General features: G+C 57.9%; 1 protein-coding gene across 1 annotated transcript; it reads left to right on the forward strand.

The window, feature by feature from the left end:
- The first annotated feature begins 244 nt into the window (after positions 1-244).
- Positions 245-15,841, forward strand: IL17RA (interleukin 17 receptor A). The gene is made up of 13 exons (XM_065943218.1): positions 245-559; positions 4,840-4,864; positions 5,443-5,589; positions 6,287-6,399; positions 7,507-7,633; positions 9,237-9,284; positions 9,421-9,584; positions 10,218-10,301; positions 10,552-10,636; positions 11,303-11,314; positions 11,587-11,688; positions 12,753-12,794; positions 13,310-15,841. The coding sequence occupies exons 1-13, from the start codon at positions 410-412 to the stop codon at positions 14,704-14,706; spliced, it is 2,496 nt and encodes an 831-aa protein (XP_065799290.1). The 5' UTR covers positions 245-409; the 3' UTR covers positions 14,707-15,841.
- Positions 15,842-19,841: the final 4,000 nt, after the last annotated feature.

Genomic DNA, 19,841 nt, shown 5'->3' on the forward strand with positions numbered 1-19,841 from the left:
CGGCCTGACGATAAAAGCGGAGATGGAATATAGGAGTCGGACGAGGCGGAGCGCAGGAGACGCCTGACGGGGGTTCAGGGGGCAGACGCGGCGGGAGGAGCGCGGGGAGGATCCAGGGAGGAGCGCAAGGAGGAGCCCGGGAGGAGCCGGGGAGGAGTTGGGGCGGAGCGCGGGGAGGAGCGCGAGGCGGAGCCCGGGAGGAGGGCGCACCTGGGACGCACGTCGGGGAGGGACACGCGGAAGGACTGTCCCGGCCGAGACCTCCCCTCTGCTAGGCCCGCCCCGGGAAGGGCTGGAAGCCGGAAGCAGGCGCGGGAGAACGACTCGGAACTCAGCCGAGGGGATCCCCGGGGCGCGCCCTCGCTGCGCCCCCAGCCCGGCCTCGAGCCCTCCGCTAAGGGCCGGGGCCATGGGGGCTCCACGCCGCCGGCCGCGCGTGTTCCTCGGGTCCCCGCCGGGGCCGTCACTCCTACTCTTCCTCCTGCTCCTGCGCCCGCCGGGCCTCGGTCTCGCCTCCCCGAGGCTCTTGGACCACCCGGCGCCTGTGTGTTCCCAGGAGGTGAGATCGGACGCGTCCCGGGGGGTGGGGGTGGAGGGTAGGGGTAGCCGAGGATGCTGTCGGTCGGGCAGGCGGCCAGGGGCCGGGGTCGGAGTCGCGGGGTTTCGGGGGTTCGGAGGCTTGGGCACAAGAGCGGGCCTCCCTGGGCAGGACACGCGGAGCGTCAGGAGTTGCGCTGCGAGCCAGGGAAGAGACGGAGTTTGCTGGGAAAGATCGCGCGGCGCGGGTTGCACAACCTGGGCAGGAGTCCCGGCGGCGCCTCCGGGGGGAGCCCCAAACTCGGGGAAGGACTTGGGGGAGGCGCGCCGGCCGGAGGCAGGGCCTAAGGAGGGCGAGGTGGGACCGGACCCGGTGCCAACCCCGGGAGACCACCCCTCCTCCCCCCGAGCCGGCGCCCAGGGTACCCCGCGGCCGCAGCGTCTGGCGCACGAGCCCGGGGTCTGTGGGGCAGCTTCCGGGGAGAGTTGTAAGGGCAGCCCGATGACCCCTCCGGGCGAGCGCTGGGCACCGCGCAGACCTTCCGGAGGGCGCCCCCTCCGGCCCCCACCGCCCTCCCGCGTCTAGAGTCCCGCGGGGCCGTAGGCACCCGTCAGTTGCCCGCTGTGCCCACAGGAAGCGACTCGCCCACGCCCGCCGCCGGGTAGTGGCCTTGTGGTGGAGGCCCGTCTTAAGGGAAAAGAGACAGATGGTGCTGGCCGCGCGCTGCCCTCTTCCGCCGCTCCTCGGCCCCCTCCCCTTCACCTCTGACCCTAAGAAATGACATTCCTTATCTGAGTCAGAGGATGTGGAACAACCAAAGGGGTATTTCTCCCTATCTAATGTTGCAGAGGATTCATAAGAGGGTGAAAGGTCAGTGACTGTTGAGCAGAATCTCTCTTTTAAAAAAAATAAATAAAACATGAATGATGTTGGGAAAGGTCCTTGTGACCCCCTACTCCTTGGGCAGAGCAGGGGACCCGCTCAGCAGGTCCTACTTGGGGACTTTGCTGTCTGGGACTCAGTTCATTTTTAGATGGCCTTTTGCTGGCCGCCTGCAAAATACAAGGTCCTGAAACAACAAAGACACACCCGCTGATAACCGGATGTTGGGGCAGTAAATCACAGAAGTCAGCCCGGAGCAGGAGCCTCTGTCAGCCAGGAGCTATGGAGTTCCAGGGAACAGAGAAGCTCCTGCTGCCCAGGTGCCCTTCCTGCAGAGAGGGCACTTGGGCAGCCCTCCAAGAAAGAGTCTGGAGCATTTCAAGAGAGGGAGGCCAAGGCCCAAGGGTGGGCAGGATGAAGAGTGGGAGGTCTGTGTTGCAGGAAAGTGGGAGAAGCAGCTACAAATGAGGGAGGGTCTCTGCTGAGCTGGGCTGAAAGGGCTTGGCCTCAGTTGCTCACCCGGAGAAGGGGCTTGGCTTGATGTTGGGGAGGGGGCTGGAGAGGGACCCTGGGCAGTTTGTCTACACCTGCCAGGCTCTGCCTTCCCTCTGCCTCCTGTACACCTGGCCAGAGAACAGGACCCCACTGCCAGCTGGCTCCCCTGAAAAGAGAGGGGTTAGGCCCCCCAGATTTCTGTCCCTCCACTGGCGCTTCCATGGATGGAGCACCACTTACTGACTTGACCTCAGAGGACCTGGCTTCGCAGCCTGACTTCACCACCTACAGCCCAGTGCCATAGGCACAGGTTGTGGGGGCTGACAGATGTTTGCGGACTGAAAAGAGGAAGGGGAGGGTGAGCAGGTGAATGACAACCAACTCTGCCCAAGAGGCAGCGATGGGTGGAGAGACCAACAGCTGATGCCAGCTGCTCGGAGTTAGCCAGGGAGCTGGTGCTCCTCAGCAAAAGAAGCCCGCCCGCCGCAACCTGAGAGTAGCCCCCCGCTCGCCACGACTGGAGAAAGCCAGCTCATAGCAACAAAGACCCAGTGCAGCCAAAAATAAATAAATTAAAAAATTTGTAATATGTATTTTTTTTGTGGTGAGGGGGTGATGGTACCTACCTCATAGAACTGTTGTAGATTCAATGAGATCTCCATACAAAGTGCTATTGATGCCTGGCCCAGGAGAGCTCAGGGAACACTGGCCACTACCACTACCACCGTCTTCATCATCGTGGGCGTCCCCTTCTAGGTTTGTGCAGGAGGTCTGATGTGGTGCTGTCCATAAGCTCATAAACAGTGTTCTGGTCCTGTTGTTGTTCCATCGCTCAGTCGTGTCCAACTCTCTGCAACCCCACGGGCTGCAGCACACCAGGCTTCCCTGTCCTTCACTATCCCCCGGAGCTTGCTCAAACTCATGTCCACTGAGTCGGTGATGCCATCCAACCATCTTACCCTCTGTCATCCCCTTCCCCTGCCCTCACTCTTTCCCAGCATCAGGGTGTTTTCCAATGAGTCGGCTCTTCACATCAGGTGGCCAAAGTATTGGAGCTTCAGCTTCCAATGAGTATTCAGGACTGATTTCTTTTAGGATTGACTGGTTGGATCTCCTTGCAGTCCAAGGGACTCTCAAGAGTCTTCTCCAACACCACAATTGGAGAAACATCCATTCTTAAGCTCTCAGCTTTCTTTACAGTCCAACTCTCATATCTATACATGACAACTGGAAAAACCATAGCTTTGACTAGATGGACCTTTGTCAGCAAAGTAATGTCTCTGCTTTTTAATATGCTATCTACGTTGGTCATGATCATTTCATGGCTGCAGTCACCATCTGCAGTGATTTTGGAGCCCAAAAAAATAGTCTCTCACTGTTTCCCCATCTATTTGCCATGAAGTGATGGGACCGGATGCCATAATCTTTATTTTCTGAATGCTGAGCTTTAAGTCAACATTTTCACTCTGTTCTTTCACTTTCATCAAGAGGCTCTTTAGTTCTTATTCAGTTCAGTTCAGTTCAGTTCAGTCACTCAGTTGTATCCAACTCTTTGCAACCCCATGAACCGCAGCACGCCAGGCCTCCCTGTCCATCACCAACTCCCGCAGTTTACCCAAACTCATGTCCATTGAGTCTGTGATGCCATCCAACCATCTCATCCTCTGTCGTCCCCTTCTCCTCCCGCCCTCAATCTTTCCCAACATCAGGGTCTTTTCAGATGAGTCAGCTCTTCGCATCAGGTGGCCAAAGTATTGGAGTTTCAGCTTCAACATCAGTCCCTCCAGTGAACACCCAGGAGTGATCTTTAGGTTGGACTCGTTGGATCTCCTTGCAGTCCAAGGGACTCTCAAGAGTCTTTTCCAACACCACAGTTCAAAAGCATCAATTCTTCGGCACTCAGCTTTCTTTATAGTCCAACTCTCATATCCACACATGACTACTGGATAAACCATAGCCTGGACTAGATGGACCTTTGTTGACAAAGTAATGTCTCTGCTTTTTAATATGCCGTCTAGGTTAGTCATAACTCTCCCTCCAAGGAATAAGCATCTTTTAATTTCATGGCTGCAGTCACCATCTGCAGTGATTTTGGAGCCCAAAAAAATAAAGTCTGACACTGTTTCCACTGTTTCCCCATTTATTTGCCATGAAGTGATGGGACCAGATGCCATGATCTTAGTTTTCTGAATGTTGAGTTTTAAGCTAACTTTTTCACTCTCCTCTTTCACTTTCATCAGGAGGCTCTTTAGTTCTTCTTCACTTTGAAGGTTCGTTTTTATTTCTGCTTGTTCATTTTTCCATAGTACCCTGTCCCTGTCATATGAATACAGTGTCCTCTCTTATTTCTTTGAGACCGTTGTAATTTTAATTTATTCTGCTCCCAGCATCATCTTATTTCCTCCAAGAGCATTCTTTTAAGTTGAAGATTTTTTTTAACCTATTTTCATACAAATCTGGTACTCTGTTGGTTATCTGAAAATATTCAAGCCTGAGGTTCTAAAAGCTGATTGGATGCCCTGTGGAACAGGGTGTGTGGATTAATGCTGGACTTACCATAGGGGTCAGGCTGGTGGTGACCGTGGCCTCCCAGATGTGGAAACCTGGAGGTCTTGTCTCTGGCTTGGCTGCCAGCGTCCTGAGCTCAAGACAGGAAACGAGGTTCAGATGACGCCCAGCTCCTAAAGCCACTGAGAAAAAAACAGTTCCTTTTGCCATGTCTTGTGCCCACTACTCACCCTGCATCTCCTCAGTTGTCAGGAGAGCAAAGTAAGGGGGAAATATGGTCCCCCCAGGAGTGGCCCCAAAAGTGAGAGGGAAGGCGCGTGCGTTTCATTTTTGAGTGTGAGCCCGGGGACACCATAGCCCGGCTGGCAGATCTGAGTTCTTTCTCAGCTGTAATTACCTGCTTCTCTTTTCCGCAGGGGCTGAACTGCACAGTCAAGAACAGTAAGTCACGGTTTTTCCTTTTCTTGAGTTGCCCTGATGCGGCGCTGATCCCATACCGAGTTGACAATGGACCCAGTCCCCAGTGGGAGGACCCCTAAGACTCAGGGCTGCTCCTGTCATCAGGGATTTGGAAGAATTCTCTGGGGCACTGCAATACGACCTGGCGAGTCTACAGTACGACCCTTTAGCCAGAGCTATCAGTCTGCAGTGTGCAATATCTGGGGTGGAATCTTGTTTTGTGTTTTAATTCAAGGAGGAGGCGCACCGTTCAGGAGTCCGTGCTCATTAGGGACCCAACACATAAAAACAGAGCAACTCTTAGAGCTGCCCCCTGTCTCCTGCCCACATCCAACCACTGCTTCACCTCAAAGCCACAGGCGTGCTTTGTCATCTCTCCTGTAATGTCAGAGCTTCGCCATGACCCCCGAAGGGCATCAAGAAAGCTGTGAGCCCAGTTTTGGTCTTGGGGTCATGGCCTGACCGTGAAGACTCCTGGACCCTGCCAGGCATCCTCTTTGGGCTGCACCTCTGTCCCTTAGAGCCCACAAGCCTCTGATTTCTGCCTCTCCTGCTCCCAGGTACCTGCCTGGATGACAGCTGGATCCATCCTCGGAACCTCACCCCCTCATCCCCAAAAAACGTGCAGACCCAGCTGCGCTTCGCCAGCACGCAGCAAGGACACCTGCTTCCCGTGGTTCACATCGAGTGGACGCTGCAGACTGATGGTGAGTGAGCGTTTGGGGTGCTGCCCACCTCTGGGTGGGTCCACAGACTGGGCCTCCCAGCCCTCCCATCAGACTCAGAATTGGGCTCCTGACCCTGTGCTCAGACATGAGGGCCAGTTCAGAGAAAGGACCCGTCAGTTTCAGGCAGTGAGTCCTTTTTCAGAGTTCTAGATGTTAACCCACCATCCTCCACGGAAGGCCTTTCTTCAGCCCCAAATCTTCATCACCCTGGAAAACACGTCTGATCATGAACCGTCTGACTGCAGGCTGGCCCTTCTGACAGCACCCCACCCCACCCCAACCTCTTGGGGGTCGAGCTGTGTGCACTCCTGGGAAAAGTGGGTGACGAGGGTGCCCAGGCCTGTGGATGGCCGGGTGAGTCCCTTGCTGAGGCTCATGCTACGTCCTCAAGGTCGAGGACCCCCCTCTGATACCCACAGTCAGTGTCCCCAGCAGCCTAGCCACAAATCTGCAAAGCTTTCACTTTTGGCCCAGGGTAAAACATCCTCGTCCCTCTCCAGCGAGGGGTAGCTGCCCAGAGGCAGCGGCTAACCCAGCCCAGAGGGAGCTGGAAGGAGCAGGAAGCAGGGGATAGACGGCACGCATAGCGGACAGGAAATGACCCCCCCACCCCCCCCACCCCGGCAGCTAGCCATCCTTGGTCTCACCTGTGCGCCTCTTCTCCCTCGACCTCCAGCCAGCGTCCTCTACCTGGAGGGGGCGGAGCTGTCCATCCTGCAGCTGAACACCAACGAGCGTCTGTGTGTCAGGTTTGAGTTTCTGACCACACTGAGGCATCATTACAAGCGGGTAAGAGTCCCACCAGGGTGGGCGGTGGTGACTGTGGGGAGTGGTGTGCGCACACATACCTACATGCACATACACGCATGCACCCCACTCTTCCTCCCAATCTCATGTCACGGCTTGTTGTTGGGAAGGCGGCTTCCTTGGCCGGCGTCTACCGTCAGCCAGGGTCTCCTCCAGGAGGAGCGGCTCTGCCCAGCGCGGAGCAGCCATGGTTTCCAGTGCAGTTTCTGGCCCTTCTATTGCTCAGAGCCAGAATGGGTTCATGTTTAGCTTGGTCAAAGCGCTGATTCCCAGTGTGTAGTCCCAAGCCCGGCAGCAACACCTGGGGATTGCTAGAAATGCAGGTTCCAGGTACCCCCAGACCTCCTGAACCAGAGGCTGGAGTGTTCAAATGGCAGCAGTTGGTGGTGACAAGCCGTCCAGTTGATCCTGACGCAGGCTTGTCTCAATTCCGCCGATTTACGACTGAGAAGTGGCCACAGGCAGAGCTCCCAGTAACACAAGCAGCAAAGACAGATCCCCTGTCCTGTGTTTAGTGAGGATGGGACCCCCAAACTACTGCCGGGAGGATGGAGGGACCAGGGACCCAAAGCGGTCCACCAGGGAAGCTGGAGTCAGTGAGTCTCAGAAAAAGTTGGAGCAACAAACTTTTTTGTTTGTTGGCCAGAAAAAGTTTGAGCAACAACGATGCCATCAGGCCCAGGGGGTGGACGGGGGACCTCGTAGCCTCCCACTGTATATTCGTGCTCCAGAGACCCTGCTTTCCCTTCCATGGGGCAGAGCCATGTAACAAGGGTCTTTAGCTGCCCCTGGGTCCCAGCAGCCTGCAGCCCTGGAGTTGGAGAGGACTGATGGGGGAGGGGTACCTTCAACCACCCCTACATTCTCTTGCCTTTGGCCCTGCTGTCTCCTGATGAGGCCAGAGCCAGGTGATGTTAAACAGGCAGGAAGACCAGAAGAAACACAGAACAGGGTCACAATGCCTCTGACTTGGGAGCTTGCGCCGTGGTTGTTCTCTCCCTGTATTGATGGATCCTTCAGGGGCAGGTGAGATCTTTGGGCTCAGGTAAGAGCTGTGACCGTTTGACCTCCCCTCCTCCTGTCTCCTAGTGGCGATTTGCCTTCAACCACTTCGTGGTAGAACCCGGAGAGGAGTACGAGGTGACCGTCCACCACCTGCCTAAGCCCATCCCTGACGGGGACCCAAACCACCAATCCAGAAACTTCCTGGTGCCCGGTAAGAGCAACCCCCAGCCTGCCCTTCACCTCTCACTCTGTGGTCAGCCTGTGGAACCCACGGGACAAACAGGTACAAGACTGGGGCTCCTTGGTGAGGGGCTGCAGCCTCCACTCCCTAAGGTGGAGTCCATTCTCTGTGGCACCAACTTAGTGTTGGCCCAAGACCCCAGTAGTTTTATGGGAACCGAGTCCTTCGTCTGGCATTTCCTGCCCAGAAAGTGTCGGGAAGACAGGCCTCTCCTGAGAGAGCTGTGGCCTCACTCCCCACCCCATCCGAGCCCTGGCTCCTCACTCTTGCCATGTCCCACCTGCATGTATCTGGCACCAGTCCCTCTTCCCCTGCTCCCTCCTCCTGGGAGGCTTGCCAGGCTCATCTTCCAAAACAGCATTTGATGCATCTGCACCTCCGGGTTCATCTCTGTCCTCCCCGGAGTCTCTGCCACAGTCCACCTTTCTCATTGTCTGGAGCCAAGAGCACCTGAATGCCCAGCCCCTGGAGGACATGGCCTGGGCCTTACACCCACCTGGACAGCCTCCAGACCTTTGTGAATGGCCCTGTGTGTGGGAGGCGATTGGGAAATGCTTCCTGAGGCCATCCACATTGCTGGAGCACCCCTTGCACACACAAAACATGCACACACATGCACCCATGTATACACAGAGATGTGCGTGTGCATGAAATTCACTCACGTACATGCATGCACACAGACATGTGCATGCATGTTCTGCTCACCCAGCTTTGTTTCCCCTTTTATGTCACTCCCCGTTCCTAACATGCCAACATCTTGACATAGTTGTGACATGATATCACAGTTTCCTTCTATGGTCCCTCCAGCTGGAATGGCATCCCCGGAGGGCAGGGACTTCGTCTCACTCCTGGCTATATCTCCCAGGCCTCACACAGCACCTGGCACGTACTAGGGGCTAAATAAGTATTTGTCAAATGAATGACACTCCCGGATTCCCCTCCTAGCCCCCCATCCCTAAAGCGGACTGACTCAGCCCCTGTCGCTCACAGTGATTCACGCCTGTCATGTCCTCTTAAACCAATAAAAATGCTGCAGTCAAGGAAATGGGGGGCCAAGAAGCCGTCTCTGGGGGAGCGGTCCTCACAGGGTCCCTGGGTGGGCAGTGCCATGGAATCACCTGGGAACTTGTCAGAAATGCAGCTTCCCAGGCCCACCCCAGACAGGGCTGAAGCCAAGAATCCCATGAGCATATGTGAAAGTTGGGGAAACGTCACCATTTGCCGAGAGGGACAAAGCCCATCTCCCCTGAAGGGCAAAAGCAGGTCCAGGGAGGGAGCCCCCAGAGAGGGGGAACAGGAGTAGACCAGGACCCCTCAGTCCCAGAGCAAGTCTGGGGAGGTGGCTTCTGCCTGGATCTGGAAGTTTCTAGAGGGATGAGTGGTGAGATGGCCAGGGACGCCCCAGGCCTAGGGCCTCTGTCCTGTGGCAGTGTCCATTCTGGGGCTCCTCTGAAGGGGTCACCTTTGGACAGGCTCCCAGAAAGCAGACGGTTGATACCTCTGGCGTTGGAGGTTCTGTAAGATGAGCTCTCCAAGGCAGGGGCTGACGGTTGCACTTCTCCCCGGTCCACAGACTGCGATGACCCCAGGATGAAGGACACCACGCCATGCGTGAGCTCAGGTAACCATGGGGGCGATCGTGTGGGAGCTTTACTTGGGTCACACACACATGCACGCAGATACACAAGCATGCACACATGCAAGCACACTCGGCACTCCCCCCTCGACTCCCGGTCACATTGTGCCCCGTGGGACAGGCAGCCTGTGGGACCCCAACATCACCGTGGAGACCCTCGAGGCCCACCAGCTGCGGCTGAGCTTCACCCCGTGGAACGAGTCCACCAGTTACCAGGTCCTGCTGCAAAGCTTCCCGCACGCGGAGAACCAGAGCTGCTTCCGACATGTCGTCGACCTGCCCGTGGTAACTGCCCTCCCTGCCGCTTTCCTAACCCATCAGCCTGGCCCAGAGCACCCTCTCCATCCTCGAGGGCCAGGCACTTGGGCTGGGTTTAGAGCATGTGACCTCCTTTCCTGTGTGTGCAGAAGTGAAGTTGGTGTGCAGTTGGAGAGTGGCTGGCGTGAGGGGGGTGTGTGGCTGGTGTGTGACTGGCATGTGGCTGGTGTGCGGTTGGAGTGTGGCTGGTGTACGGCTAGTGTGTGGCTGCGTGTGGCTGGTATGCAGTTGCTCTTGCAGCTGACAGGAGCACCCAGCCGTCTGTCCTCCCCTCCCCCACATTCTCCTGGTCCTCTTTCTGCTTCGTTAATTTCATGATTGCAAAGAGGATTTGAAGACTGTATAATGTGGGCATGAGGACAAGGGGGGGTCAAGGTAGGGAGTAAGACAGAGCCAGGGTGGGGCCGCTGCAGGACACATGCGTCTATCCCTTGATCCCCGGTGGCCCGGGCGTCTGATGCGGTCCTGGGGATGCAGTCCTGGGGATGCAGTCCTGGGGACGGGCGCTCCTCCTGGAGCCGGACCTGCAGCCCTTCTCCCCAGGAAGGGGGCCCCCGGGGCGCATCCCAGCCGGGGCCTCACTGTCCCTCCGCCCTGCAGTCCTCACAGGAAGCCGCCCAGCAGCACTGCCACATCACGATCACCCTGCCGGACTCCAGCTGGTGCTGCCGGCACCATGTGCAGGTGGGAAGCAGGGCAGGCCAGGGTGGGCGAAGGGCAGGGAGGCAGCTTGGGGGTCATGCTCCCCTGGACCCAGCACCGCTACCGCCTGGGGATTTCCTGCCCAGCCACCAGCCTCGCCCAAGCGAGGTCCTCTGCCCCCTCCCACTGACGGGCCACCGCCTGGCAGCCATGGAGACATCCTGGAGGGGCCGGTGGGTTCTTGGTGGGCCTGTGTCCCCCCAGCCTCTCCTCCCCACATTCTGCCTCGCAGATCCAGCCCTTCTTCAGCAGCTGCCTCAACGACTGCCTCCGACACTCAGTGTCCGTGCCCTGCCCAGAGGTCCCGCTCACCCCAGGTGGGACGCACGGCTGCCAGGGGTCACATGGAAGGAGGGTGGGCGAAGGTCAGCAGCCCAAACTGCACCGTGACCCGGTCCAGGGGGGCAAGGGGCAGTTGTCCAGGCCTGTGTCGTGCAGCCTTAGAGAGAGACTCCAGATTGGACTCCTCGCTGACTTTCGTTAGCTGTGTGACCTTGGGAAAAGCACTGAGCCTTTCTGATCTTCAATTTCTGTGACTGGAAAATTGGGGACTCTTTATTGTCATAGTTACAGTTAACACCATGTACTGAGTGAGCAAAGTGCTCTAACGTGTCTGCTTTTAGTTCTCACAAACTCTTGAGTCATAGTACTATCTGACTAGTACTGGGTACTAGGTACTACATACTATAGTACTGTGGACTGTGCATTATAGTATAGGTACTGTGTACTAAGTGCTAAGCTCTATGTGCTGGGCACTATGCACTATAGTACTGTGTGCTATGTACTAAGTACTGGGTACTATGCACCATAGTATAGATACTGTGTACTATATAGTACTCAGTATATTTTACTGTGTACTATGTACTGTGCACTAAGTATTACATACTTGGTTCTGGGTACTATATACTATGTACTAAGTGTGTACTATGTACTGTGCACTATGACTGCTGACAACTGAAAGTCTATCCCTGTTCTCCTTACAGACGCTGCTGAAGGTAAGGCTGACTCTTTCAAGGCTGAGGTGCCTCAGGGGCCAGGGAGAGGTCCCTGCCTAGTGTGGTGTGGGGTCAGGCTGCATGAGGAGACAGCCCAGGGGAGCAGCCCGGGGTGGGCAGTGGACGGTGCCCCAGGGCTGGCACAGCAGAGAGGACACCTGGGGTGGGCAGTGGGCCAGGTGCCAGGGCTGGCACAGCAGCGAAGACTCCCGAGGTGGGCAGTGGGCGGGGCCCCAGGGTGTCATACCACTCACACCACCCTCCCGCCACAGACCACACGCCCCTGTGGGTGTCTGTGTTCATCACAGGCCTCTCCATCCTGCTTGTGGGCTCCGTCATCCTGCTCATCCTCTGCATGACCTGGCGGCTACCAGGTAAGGGCGGGGCTGCAGCCCACCTGGGGTTTCCAGTCTCCCCCTCCCTCTTCCCAGACCCTTCTCCCCGCGCCAGCCCTAAGTCTGTGCTCAGAACCCCGCACCCTCAGCCCTGCAGGCTGTTAATAAGTATCAGTCCCCCACCTCAGGCCCACTCTGGCCATGTTCCAAGCAGGAGGGAACATGGATCTCCCAGGTGGGGGTTGGCCTCTTCCTGCCCCTCCATGACCCTGATCTGGGTGGCTGTTCCCTCTGTGACCACGATTGGTGCAGGGGAAGATCACCAAGCCAGGTGTGAGGCCTGTCGAGAGGGTCCTTCCCCAAAGGGTCCCTGGGAGGGTCCAGCGTCCGGGTCTTTCCAGGGGTCAGGAGGCTGTTCTTGAGCCACACATCTGACCTTTTCCTGAAGCGCCCGCTCCTTGGGGCGAGGGAAGGACCTCATGGTTCTTGGAAGCAGCCCAAAGGTGGGGGTTGAAGAAGTCAGGTGCCATATGCCCTCTTGGCCTCCGTGTGGCTCCAGGGAGTCAGCCCCACACCATGGGGTCCCTCACTGGGTCGAGGAGGGGAGGTCACCTAAGGACATTGGATCCCCGCATCACCTTCAGAATACAAAGATGCCGCAAAGGGTCTGGGGTCACCACTTCCAGAGATGTCTCGGAAGGCATGTGCCTCCTGCAAGGACAGGTCTGGGGGATGGGCTTTCCTTGAAAGGGGAGTCTGCTTGGGGGCGGTCACTCAGGTTGTAACCTCCTAGGCACCATTCTGGGGGCCCCAGCCCAGTCAGTAGTGCTGAATACTTCTGACCCAACTGGTGGGTATGTTGGATGAGCCGGGCACTTAACCCACAGACCCATTTCACAGAGGAAGAAACCGAGCTTCAGAGACATCGGTACCTCCCCCAGGTCACACAGCAGTCGTGGGAGACGCGGTCTCCCCGCCAAGGCCCAGAGCAGCTAGGAGGTGCTCCTCAGCCCCTCCCGTGGTCGGGAGACGGTCTTGTAAAACCTGTGCCGCCTGCACGGACACTTCTGGAGCAGTCCTTCTGGCCTTTCCTTTCCTTTCAGGGTTCCGTCAAGGAAAACATGAAGATGGCACCAAAGACACAGGTGGGCACTCCTGGTTTGGGCAGCCTGGCTTTAGGGGGAGGCTGTTCACATTGGCCTGGAGGAGCTCCCGGGTCAGTTCCTGTCCCTCGGGAGATGTCACCTGCTGGGGACCCACCTCTAGCCCCAGACGGAGGGACCTCAAGTAGCAGGGGGGCTGGGCTCAAGGCTAATCCCTGAACAAGAAAGGAAGGTCAGGGCCCCTGGAGAGCAGCTGTGTCCATGCCAGAGATAGGCCTTGGTGTCTTGAAGAAAAGCTAATTCTTAACTAATGTGTAGGGTGCAGGCCAGGTAGGAAAGTGAGAGACACTCTTTTCCTTGAAGGCACAGGCTATTTTCCAGGCAGCCAGTGCAGCCTGGCAACTGCCTCAGGCATCTTCTGGGATCTTAGCTGCATTTCTTGGGCTCGGGAGCCAAACTCAGCCTGTTTAATGTCCCTCACCAGCCGGCCAGGCCTGTGATGTGTGGTCAGCACTGAAACGCCTGAAACCACATGCTGGTTTCCTTATTTCCCCCAGAGATCCTGCCCACTGCCATCAGCCTGAGCCCCCCGCCCCTGAAGCCCAGGAAGGTCTGGATCGTTTACTCTGCAGACCACCCCCTCTACGTGGACGTGGTCCTCAAGTTCGCCCAGTTCCTGCTCACCGTGTGTGGCACCGAAGTGGCCCTGGACCTGCTGGAGGAGCAGGCCATCTCGGAGGTAGGAGTCATGACCTGGGTGGGGCGCCAGAAGCAGGAAGTGGCGGACAGCAACTCCAAGATCGTCGTCCTGTGCTCCCGAGGCACCCGGGCCAAGTGGCAGGCCATGCTTGGCTGGGAGGATGCCGCCGCCATGCAGCTCCGCTGTGACCGCGGGCAGCCGGCGGGGGACCTGTTCACAGCGGCCATGAACATGATCCTGCCGGATTTCAAGAGGCCGGCCTGCTTTGGTACCTACATCGTCTGCTACTTCAGCGACATCAGCTGTGAGGCGGACGTACCCGACCTGTTCAACATCACCTCCCGCTATGCGCTCATGGACCGGTTCGAGGAGGTCTACTTCCGCATCCAGGACCTGGAGATGTTCGGGCCGGGCCGCATGCACCGCGTGGGGGCGCTAGCGGCCCAGAACTACCTGCAGAGCCCCAGCGGCCGGCAGCTCTGCGAGGCCGTGCAGCGCTTCCGCCGCTGGCAGGCCCAGCGCCCGGACTGGTTCGAACTGGAGAACCTCCGCTCGGCGGACGGCCAGGACTTCCAGTCCCTGGACGAGGAGGCCTTCGAGGAGGAGCCGATGCCCGGAGGAGGGATCGTCCGGCAGGAGCCGCTGGTGCGGGAGCCCACTTCCCAGGATCACCTGCTGGTGGAGCTGCTCCTCGCCGGGGAAGGAGGGGGCGGCGTGGCACGGCTGGAGCCCCAACCTCAGGCCCCGGGGCAGCCGGCAGCCCCAACGCTCCAGACCATGGTGGTCCCGGTGGACAGGGCCCCTCGGACTCAGGTAGTGGAGCCCGTCCCACAGGAGGTGGGCAGCGGCGCTGGCCGGCTGGCCCTGGTGGAGGGAGACGAGGCCTGCCCGCTGCTGGGGAGCCAGGGTCCCCGGCGGAACAGCGTCCTCTTCCTCCCCATGGGACGGCTCCCGCCCCCGCAGCAGAGCCCCAGCCTCCAGGATGTGCTCACGCCCCCCGAGGAGGAGCAGCGGCGGTCTGTGCAATCGGACCAGGGCTACATCTCCAGGAGCTCCCCGCAGCCCCCCGACGATGACGACGACGACGACGGGGAGGGAGTTGGAGAGGAGGACGGGGGGCAGCCACTGTCCCCCCAGGGCCTGGAGAGCCTGCGCAGCCTCCAGCTGCTGCTCTTCTTCCAGGAGCTTAGCAAGAACCCTGGCCTTGAGCCGGAGGGGCCACCATTCGGGGCCCTCCCCCAGCCGGGGCGGTGAGTGAGCGCGTGTGTGCACATGTGGGCTTGCGTATGTGAGGCCGCATCTTTAAAGGTAGCCAGCTTGACTGTTGGAGAAGGAAATGGCAACCCACTCCAGTAGTCTTGCCTAGAGAATCCTGTGGACAGCGGAGCCTGGTGGGCTGCCGTCTATGGAGTCGCACAGTCGGAGACGACTGAAGAGACTTAGCATGCATGCATGCATTGGAGAAGGAAATGGCAACCCACTCCAGTGTTCTTGCCTGGAGAATCCCAGGGACAGCAGAGCCTGGTGGGCTGCCATCTATGGGGTCACGCAGAGTTGGACACAACTGAAGCAACTTAGCAGCAGCTTGACTGTGTCCCCTTAGCTTTTCTTCAGGTGCCCATGTGGTCACCTTCCATCCCGAGACCCCCTGGCCGATTCCCAGGAGCTAAAGGACAGACTGTCTGCCTTTCCTCCCTCCGGCCTTTACCTTGGGTCCAGTATAGCCCTGACCACCAAGGAGCTGCTCCTCTAGTGAGAGAGTCGGGGCAGCATGCAGAGTGGGGGCAAGACATGGAGACAGAAGGGGTGCCGGTTGGGGGTAGGGGGCAGTTGGAATCCTGAGTCTGGGGCAGGAGGGCAGTGGGGCAGAGTGTAACCGAGCCTGCTGCGGAAGGTGAGCGCATGGGCCCAACTTGGGGGGCCTGGGGGCCAGGCTGGAGTTGGGGCATCAGGCCCTGATGCTAAAGGCCGGGACTTTACCAGGATGCCCTGTTCCCTGCAGAGGAGGCTGTAGATCAGACACACCAGTCATTTTCGGAGAAAGACTGGATAGAAGTGAGTGTCTGAGCCCTGATGACCTCAGCAGGGCCCTCTCCCACTGGCCTTGGTTGGTGGGAGAGCTTTGGCCAAGGATTCTTCCAGGGTTGCGGGCTGAGCCCCTGGGCTATAGCATCCGGGCTCAAGAAGAACAAGGAGCACTCAGCCCTGTGCACGCTGGGGTCGCTCTAGGTTCTCTTTGCCTGAACCCGAGTCCTCCACTGTAGCTTCAAGCACCTGCAAGGAGGAGGGGGTTCTGAAATTCAAGGAGAAATCAGATACCGCGTGTACTCGTGTGCGTGTGTGAAAGTGAGCTTATTGATAAAAGAGTGAATAAATTTTTAAACTCTGATTAGAGTTCCTGGCTGTCACTTTGAGTCACATGTTATAGAGGTCGGGAGGTTTCTGGCTGCAGAGGCCTTTGTCGTGGTGAGGTTGTGCCTGGTAGCAAAAGGCTGTTGAGGCCCAGGTCCTGGACAGTGCAAGGTCCACACCAGCCCCGCAGAGCAAAGGAGCAGGCATGGGTATGCTACAGGCTGACGTCCATGCGCGCGCCCCACATCCCCTGGTTGACACCTGGTCCCCAGTGTGTGATGGTGTTGGGGAGGGCTTCTGGGAGGAGGGAGGGGGGTCGTGGGGTGGGGTCCCATGGATGGGATAAGTGCCCTTGTAGGAAACACTACAGAACACTGTCCCCTGCTGCCATGCAAGGACACTGCGAGACAGCTGTCTGTGAATCCGGAATCTGCTGGCACCCTGACCTTGGACTTCCAGCCCTGGTCTGTTTCTGCTATTGATAGTCTGCGCAGTCTCGGGTGTTCCATTCTAGCAGCCAAGTGGACAAAGTCAGAGGAGCCAAGCCCTCCCAGCCTCCAGCCTCCCGGGCGCCATCCCCTGATGATGTTGGGTGGGCGTCGCTGGGTGCAGATGCCCACGCAGCTTTCCAGGACAATCCCCCCACTTCCAATCATCTTGTGCTCAACGTGCAGAGTGTGGGTTCCATGGCTAGAGCCAGGCGGTGCCTGCGGCAGGGTGTCCTGGCCCTGTGGTCCCAGGCCTGGTCTTGGGAGACACTCTCGGCCTGGACCACCTTCCCCACAGACCTCAGACTCCTGCTGTGCTGGCCCCTGAGGTCAGACGACCCAGCTGTCACTGTCCACCAGGTCCCTGTCTCGCCATAGCTGCCTTTTATTCCTCAGGGCTTCACTGAGACACAATTCACAGCTCACACAGTTCACCACGGACCCTGTACAAGTCAAGGCTTTGGGGACTTCAGAGTTCAGCAACCTTCAGCATAGTCAATTTTGGAACATTTTTCTTCCTCCCCAAAGAAACCCAGCCCCCCTAATCATCTCTCCACAACCCCTAACGTCCCATCGCTGGGTGGTCACTAATCTTTCCATAAGTGGGTGTGCCTGTGTGGACACAGTGGATATAAACAGAGTCAGGAAGATCCCCAGGTAATCGACCCTTGTTCTGCCCATGTCCCTGCTCCTTCCCTGGAGCCCCCAGCCTCACACTGGTCCCAGACTAGGTATCGCCCAAACGCCAAGAGCATCAGGTGTGAATAAGGCCTGGTCTCGCTTTCCATGCTATTCTGAACCACGGCTAGTGAAATCATGCCTCACCCAGAAAGGCCCTCTGATAACAAGTGTCCCCTAAGCTGTGACCCCCACACCTCGAGACCGTCACCAAGCAGAGCTCACAGAAGGGGCTCAAGGATGCAGGAGGACCCCTGGCCATACAATCTGTGTGGATGTCCACAGCTTTTTCTCTAGTGAGAAAACAGCTAACAGGTCCTTGGGACGTTGCTGGCCACATTGATTCTGAACCAGCTTCTCTTTCCTGCTCAGGAAGGTCCTCAGAGGTCCTCAGGTTTTGGAGGGGCTTTTGTCCGTCACTTAAATGTCTACTCAGCAGCTTGAGCTGGGCCTCTGAACACCTGTTGTGATGGATTTTACTCATTTCCTGCTTATCTGCCTCGGGCAGAAGGGAGAAGATGCTCACCTGCGAGACTCCAGGGATGTGGCTACCTGCCCCTGCTTTTTAGCCAGAACCAGACGACAAAGGTGGTTTCCGACAAAGGTGGTTTCCGTCTGCGGCCTTTGCACTCCGCTCCGCAGGAGCAGTCTCCCCTCCCAGGTAAACAAGGGAGGGGCCTTCCTGCACAGACCTGCTCAGTGAGGGCCCCGCCCAGCCCTGCCCATCAAAGTCAACTTCAGTTGTTCACACCTTAGTAGGAATCAGTGTCCTGGCTCCTTCCTCTCCACGGCCTGAGAGGAGAGTCTGCCTGGGCCTGACTGGGGGCCTGCATGACTCCCGGGGCGTGGCACCTGCCCCTGCATTTAGGCCAGACCCAGACGAGAAGGGAGAATCCAAGTCCAAAGGCTGCCCCGGGCCGCTGGATGTGGTTCAGACCCCGTTCCCTTGCTGACTGCAGTGCAGCCTCCCGCAGGCAGCTCCATCCTTCTGGGCTCAGGAGCAGAGGAGAAGCTCCCCGGAGGGGCCAGGCCCCGCGCTCACCTGACCCCAGGCCTCTGGCTGCAGGACTAGAGCCTCCCGACACGACCTTCCCTCTTGAGCAGCTCAGCCACGAGAAACATAGATTGGTCATCTTACCGCATTTAGGGAGACACGAAGACATGGTCTTTGCTGCCCTGTGACTATCGTACTTGTTACGATCGTCCATGTCTTGAGGGAAGGACCGTCTCGGCACATGTCACCCCATTCTCACCTATAAGCTTATAGGCGCTCCTGTCCTGTAAGTAAGGAAGATTCCGCAGGCCAGGTGGGCCTGAGCAGGCACGGGCAGAGCTGCCTGGGCTTCGAGGCTTGAACAGCACCAACCTTCTCTGTGCAGAACTACGACCATTGTCTTCTTTCTGCACAGAACTGGTGTCCCCTCAGACCGCCCAGCTCTCCGTGCTACAAACAGACAAGCACGGCCCCTCCTCTTCCCGAAAAACGACTCCTGCTTCTGGCCTGTGCCAGGAGGGCAGAGGACTTGTGAAGTTGGCTTCTCAGCCTTTTCCCCCACTGGCAAGTTCTTCTCAGAAAGAAGGAGCCAAGGACAGGAGCAGGGGCGTCACTCTCAGGCTGAGAGACAGGGGACACGGCCCCGCTAAGGAAGCCCGAGGCCACTTCCTCAAGAGCCTGCCAGCCACCTGAAAGGAGGTAGCCAAGGCGGGCCCAGAATGTGAACAGAGACCCGCAAAGTGATGACAGATGTCACAGTGACATTTAAGAGTTTAGCAGGGAAACCAGGACAGGCACGATCTTAAACCGCACAGGAAGCTTGTCACAAGTCTCAAGTATTTTTTTTTTTATTTTCAGAACAGAAGCTGGTTTTATTTTTAAAAAGAGAAGGAGAGAAAAAAAAAGTGATAAATGCCAGCGAGGTGCCACTTCCGTCCTCCAGGCTCCGACTGCCAGCTCTCCGCTCTTCCAGAAGAAACGTGAACTCTGTAGCTGTCTGTACAGAGGGTCTGGGCCAAGCCCTTTCCAAACACAGATGGAGTCAGAGGCCTGACCCACCCAGCGTTAGAGGCGGCAGCGCAAGTCCGACTCCAGCTTCTCCTCCGTGTCCTGCACGGAGGGCATGGGCCCAGGGACAGGAAATCCGCCTGCTGGGCCCACCACAGCATCTCCAGCTGGCCCCCCGCACCACAGATGCCCCTAGAAAACAAGAAAAACGAAACTTCTGGGGCATCTCTTGTTGTGAGTGGGGCAAGGGAAGTAAGTAAAAGGACTCCAGAGAAACATGGCAGAAGGCAGGGGCCGAGCCCCTGAGCACAAGTAGTGGCACCGAGTGTCAGGAAGAGACGTCTGTCCCCGGGGGAACGCGGGCCGGCAGCCAGAACCAGCCGCATCCACAGTCTCTCATCAGACCAGGAAGTGCAGCTCATCAGAACCCACTGCAGCCCCCCACCAGCACACCCGACAGTGGGGGGGCCCCCCACGTGTCGCAGTGTCACTCCGCGGGGAGAAAGGGGTGGGACGGGGGCCAGCCTGGGCCCTCCATGGCTCAGACGCGGAGAGTAGGTAGCAGAGCAACAGCAAAGCTGGAGAAGAGGGTATGGGAACAGAGGGGCTCCCCCCCAGGGTCTGGGCCCCAGAACTCTGACCACATGGAGTTCAAAGGGCAAGAAGAGGGCTCCTGGGAGAGGAGAGAAGGCAAAAAAAGGAACAATTTGTTGCAAAATCCAACCAGTTGACCCTGGACCTGGTGGGCGAGGGGCTGGGAGCCCCGACACTGAGTGCAAACATTTTCCTCCCTGCCCCCGCCCCTAGAGCAGGGAGGCTCAGGACATCAGCCCCTCCTGTGTCTCTGCCTTCTGTCAACAAGCCCCCCA

This window comes from Muntiacus reevesi, chromosome 1 (genome assembly GCF_963930625.1).
Source record: "Muntiacus reevesi chromosome 1, mMunRee1.1, whole genome shotgun sequence".
Taxonomy (NCBI): domain Eukaryota; kingdom Metazoa; phylum Chordata; class Mammalia; order Artiodactyla; family Cervidae; genus Muntiacus; species Muntiacus reevesi.

Coding starts and splice junctions, on each gene's coding strand:
- IL17RA (XM_065943218.1), top strand. CDS start 410: ATGGGGGCTCCACGCCGCCGGCCGCGCGTGTTCCTCGGGTCCCCGCCG. Junction 5,590..6,286: donor GTGGACGCTGCAGACTGATG/GTGAGTGAGCGT, acceptor CTCGACCTCCAG/CCAGCGTCCTCTACCTGGAG. Junction 9,285..9,420: donor CACGCCATGCGTGAGCTCAG/GTAACCATGGGG, acceptor CCCGTGGGACAG/GCAGCCTGTGGGACCCCAAC.